Source organism: Cetorhinus maximus, chromosome 7 (genome assembly GCF_964194155.1).
Source record: "Cetorhinus maximus chromosome 7, sCetMax3.hap1.1, whole genome shotgun sequence".
Taxonomy (NCBI): Eukaryota; Metazoa; Chordata; class Chondrichthyes; order Lamniformes; family Cetorhinidae; genus Cetorhinus; species Cetorhinus maximus.
The window spans coordinates 108,608,076-108,613,400 of NC_135885.1; the positions used below are offsets into that span (position 1 = coordinate 108,608,076).

Below are 5,325 nucleotides of genomic sequence, written 5' to 3' on the forward strand. Positions count from 1 at the left end.
CGAACTTGCACCACCCCCCACTTTCCATCCCCACTGCCCATCCCCACTGCATGCTTCCAAATTTCTAAACTTATTAAATTTGACATTTAGTCATCGTGAATTTTGTATCAATCAGTTTTATGTCTAATTCCATAATCTGAATTGATAAAGATGAGCTATAAATGTGAATAAGAATGCTTTGAAATAAATTAATGATGCCTACACAGTTCAGTAAAGCACTAACCAAATACAGCATACATAAGTTGCAAAAATAACTTCTCTCAGCTACTATGATAACCTTTCCCAATATGGTCCCAACAGTTCTAATGCTGTTGTTTCTGGCTCGTGGGAAATGGATTGAGACTGCCAAAAATTATTTGAGTTTACAGATTTAAGAAATGATTCTTTTGTCTTCCACCGCCGCATGCCATGGTACATTTCAATTGGACCTCCACAGTTTGAAGAATTGTGTATTTAATAGAATCATAGCATTGTTCAGCAAAGATGGCCATTCAGCCTATTGTGTCCATGCCAGCTCCCTGAAAGAGGTACTAATTAGACCTATTCTCCTGCCAATTCCCTTTGGCACTGAAAATTGCCCCTTTTTTTGTGCATAGATATGAACATACGATTAGGAACAGGAGCAGGCTACTTGGCCCCTCAAACTTGCTCTGCCATTCAAAAAGACCATGGTTGATCTGATTGTAACCTTAACTCCACATTCCCAACTATCCCCAATCCAATTTCATATTACTACTGCCAAGCACTATAAAAGCTGCAATCATTGCCACATGACAGCAAGCTGAACATATAATTATCTGCTGACTTTCAGTATTTTGACAAACTTTGTTGGTTTGGTTAACCATGTACTTGTGCTTAGGCCTATCTATGCTCTAGTAGTGCTTTAAGTGTATTCTCAAAGTCCCAGAGGACGTGATACGACTCTGGCTGTCTTAAATGTCGATTTCTGTATATGAATGTTGAACAAGTGCACTTATCATGAAGTAATGAAAGGAACAAAGAGGCAGGTTTATAAATAAAGCACCCAACAATTATTGCAAAATTATGTATTTTTTATTTTGAACATGATTAATTTATTTATTCAAATTCTAAGCAATAACATGACTAAAAAGCACACTTAAGAGCTCAATTGGCGAATCTTTAGTTATCAGTAGCATAAGTTTTAAAACTTATATTGATTTTTATATGATGCCTTTTATTTGGAGCATATAATTAATGCAAGTTTTGATGTGATGACGTTTTTATGGCAGACAGGGATGAAATGTGGTATTTTACTTTAATAATAATCCTTCTCTTAATGAGCCAAACTTCCAACCAGCTAGTGATAAATCAGTTTTTAACTAGTGTTAAATAAGACCAGTTGTTAGTAGACAAAAAGAGGTATTAAAATATTAATGTAAATAGTTTAGTACCCTTAGAACTCCATTGCGATTTTTAGCTTTTGCAATTTCATGAATTTTATGGACGCTGTGAATCTAGCGGTACCAATCCCGAGAAGCTTTGAGTTTGCCCTTTTTATTGTATAAATGTGCACAAATAGTATTTAGCTATATGCACACTCCTTATTTTATTCCGTTATATTGGTATTCTATATTACAGACTTTGTAATATAGCACCAGGCTTCTTTTACATATCAGACTGAACATAAACAGTTTACTCAACACTGGATTAACACTCATGATGTAATTATCAGAACTTTTTATTCACGTCTTTTCAAGTTAGGCGATTCACTGTTCCGCAAATCTATCTTTACCATTCCTTTGGCTATTGCACATGGAAGCTCAGCCCACTATATTTGCTCGATCCAACAATCCCCATCATTTCGGTTTTATTCAGCAGCCTTTATTCGTTTTTCTAGTGGAATCATCCATATGTAATATGTTATTGTGCAAGTGACTTGCATCTTAAGAATCATCTTTACATCTTTCATTGGCTGCGTCAGTTGCATGATGAAGGTCCTACCTACATCAGTTTGACGAAGCTGCAGCATTACTGGTATCCACTCGCATCCGTATCTAAACAATTGGCGTTTTAATGCTGCTGTCAAACTCAATACGACCATGTCCTAATACTTCGTTATATTAGGGCATCAAAGTTTGCATGATTTTAGATCATTGTTCAGTATCCTAATGTGTCATTACATGTTGTATCTGTAAAGCTCTAGAATATCATGTATTGTTATAGATATAGTGAAGCTGACTGCTCAAATATCTATTAATGACCTTCGAACATTAACATTGCATTGACATTAACAGAGCCAGTGACGGCGTCGAAATTTGATGCAGAAAAGTATACACAAGAACAGAAACCATTCAACATATTTTAAAGCCAGTTACGTTTACGTTTTTTAAAATATTTTACAGATTAGGAACAGCAAACAAATGACAGGTAGATGCACATCTCTTTCTCTCCAAGTATCTGAATGGTCAATGCTAGATTGAATTTTTCATTCCTGCACTTTTCTCTGTTATTGTATAGATTATTGTTCCCTATCAAAAATTTACGACCTGGAGTTTCCATTTTTGAGGCACCACAAAAATGTAAATTTCAATTTCTTTATCTAACATTTCTACACATCAGGCACGGTGTTTGGGAAGCGGCAATCGGGGAAGTTTTTCAGTTTTTAAAAAATCATGCTTGTGCCATAAAATCCCATTCGACGGAACGGGTAATTCAGAGCAGGTATTAGTGTGGATATATATTTCCTTAAAACTCATAAAATTGCTGTGAAACGCCAATAGACTTACGTTTCCGCTTCGCCTGAAAATCTGGCCATATTATTGAGATCTCCTTTCTTCCCCAAAAACGATACAAGCACATGGGAGGATACATGTATTTGAGAGTTGGAGGGGTAGGTAATTTTGTGGAATGAAATTTGTTTGAATGAAGGCTTTGATGGACAGACCCAAAAGATCGAGGATACCTGGGTGTATTGCACATAATTCACTTACGCCCAAAATCCGTGATCTTTTAAATTGCACAATCGGTTTCCGTCCAGGTTACACATCTCCCTGGGCAAAATGCAGAGGAAACACCAGGCCTGACATGAGTATTGAGGTATGGTTAATTCATGTGGCAGCAAATTTTTTCATATTAAACAATGAAGATAAATAAAAATATTGGGGTCCTATAGTTTCTTACAAATGTTTTAAAGGTTTCTTATTGTGTAACTGTTGTGATAATGTAAAAACTAAGGCAGGGAGCAGGGAAACATTGATTTTTTTTCATCTTAAATTTCATTGGATATGTATTGCAAAGTGTCAATGATATTTGTTACCAAGACTTTCCAAATTACCCCATGCCTGCTATTAGCTTTCCCCTTTAGTGTTGACACACAGGCTCCTAGACTTAAATGTCTCCAACATTTTCTGTGATGTTACTATCTCATACAGTTAAATCGTCAGACCGAGCCCTACTACTCGCTTTACTTAACCTGCTCAATGGCCTTGTGTCGGCGAGGCTTTCGCTAGTTCCTGTCAGTGGCTCAGCCTCTGCCTTTTCGCCCTCGTCTTCTGGTTCTGCCAACGGGGCAGGTTCTGATTCTGGCACCAGTTCTGGTTCTGCTTGTGGTTCTGGTTCTGCTTGTGGTTCTGGTTCAGGGTCTTCTTGTTGCTCGTAGGATAGCAGCGTCTCGTTGTAGACCTTAACCAGATCTTCCACTGGAGCAACACTCTTCGGCTTCTCTTGGTAGCTGATGAACGGTGCTGGGCTCACATCTACTCCAACCTCTGTCATCGGGAAGAAATGGGTCACTGGTTTATCTTCTTCCAGCAGTTTGTAACCTTTGGCTTTCTGCACAGAGGCCACGCTGATGGAATGGAATGGCTTCTGGGATGGATAGTCTACATTCTGTTGGGCTGGCTCTCTGAAAGCAAATCTGATCTTCTTCCAACCCAGGTGGCTTATCTCTATGAAATTCAGGAAGAGAGATACCGAGGCTACAGCTAGCATGAAAATTACAAAAACTGTCTTCTCAGTTGGCCTGGAGACGAAGCAATCAACAATATTGGGGCAAGGCCATCTACCGCAGCGATACAATGGTAAGATGCGGAACCCGTAGAGGAAATATTGACCAACCACAAAACCAACTTCAAAAATTGTCTTGAAAATGATGTGGCAGATGTAGGTTCTCAGCAACGTGCCTTCCAGGCGGAACTTCTTGTTTGTCTTGCAGGACTCTTTAGTGCCCTCATCCGCAGCTAAAGGCAGCCTCTCGGCGTTCATCTCTTGTTGTCGATGCAAGTCTTCTTCCCTCTCTTTTCTCTTTTCTTCCATCCTTACGTGATGAACCGCGTGGCCGACGTAGACCAAGGATGGCGTGGAAACGAAGATGATTTGGAGAACCCAAAGTCTTATGTGGGAGATGGGAAAAGCTTCATCGTAGCAGACATTCTCGCAACCTGGCTGTTGGGTGTTGCAAACAAAATCTGACTGTTCATCTCCCCACACAAACTCGGCAGCCGTGCCAAGAATTAGGATTCGAAAAATAAACAGCACTGTCAACCATACTCTCCCTATTACAGTGGAATGCTCATTAACTTCTTCCAAAATATTTCCAAGGAAGCTCCAATCACCCATTTTTCACGGATTTACCTGTTTAAAAGAAAATAATATATTTGGTTTGAACTAATAAGAATTTTGGTTTATTTTACCTTCAATGGAATGTGACCTCAAAGAATGCAACGGTTAATTTAACTCGCAAAAAAAATGTCATTTCCATTCTGTACTTTATCTGCACTTTTATGCCTTGCTCATCTAAATAACCATTTTTTCTAAACGATATAAACTATTTCAGAATCCCAATGATTCTTTTATCCAAATAGATAATTTACGAAACAAACCCTGAGCAAATCAATTATCCCCCTATAAAAACTGCAGCTGCCACACCTCAGAAAACACAATTTTAATATCATTAGTTAATTATCGTTGGCAACTTGCCGAGGTAAAACAACGCCTTATTCAACCTCGCTGCTTCTTGGCACCCTGGAACACAGTTTGGGTGGGCACGTTGATACCTAAAGCGTGTCTCCCAGCTGAACGGATCGAAAACGGTAGAGTATGAGCATTAGTTTTTTAGTGTGCAGCAATATTTAAGCTGGTATCCAGACAGCAGACGACGTGTAGTGACGCGAGGAACAATAGTTCACATGACCCATTGGAGGCATGTTGGAAAACAATGAGAGCATGCATGCACAGCTACACTCCAATAACACGTTTCAACAATTCAGGTAGTAAATGCTCAGTTTTAAATCTGACAAATAAAACAAGGTAACACATTATGCGCGCAAATTTATTGGCATAAACATTTCATTTAAATATATAGAT

General features: G+C 38.6%; 1 protein-coding gene across 3 annotated transcripts; it reads right to left on the minus strand.

Annotated features, from left to right (window-relative positions):
- Positions 1 to 1,042: 1,042 nt before the first annotated feature.
- Positions 1,043 to 5,106, minus strand: gja8b (gap junction protein alpha 8 paralog b). 3 transcript variants are annotated; one of them, XM_078545904.1, is made up of 2 exons: positions 5,016 to 5,106; positions 1,043 to 4,593 (listed from the first exon to the last, which is right to left on the minus strand). In XM_078545904.1, the coding sequence occupies exon 2, from the start codon at positions 4,576 to 4,578 to the stop codon at positions 3,385 to 3,387; it is 1,194 nt and encodes a 397-aa protein (XP_078402030.1). In that variant the 5' UTR covers positions 4,579 to 4,593; positions 5,016 to 5,106; the 3' UTR covers positions 1,043 to 3,384. The 3 variants fall into 3 exon arrangements, with proteins under 3 accessions (XP_078402030.1, XP_078402029.1, XP_078402028.1); XM_078545903.1 differs by having other exon boundaries at positions 4,965 to 5,095; XM_078545902.1 differs by having other exon boundaries at positions 4,939 to 5,079.
- Positions 5,107 to 5,325: the final 219 nt, after the last annotated feature.

Excerpts from the sequence above, each read along its gene's own strand:
- gja8b (XM_078545904.1), bottom strand. The coding sequence starts at position 4,578 with ATGGGTGATTGGAGCTTCCTTGGAAATATTTTGGAAGAAGTTAATGAG.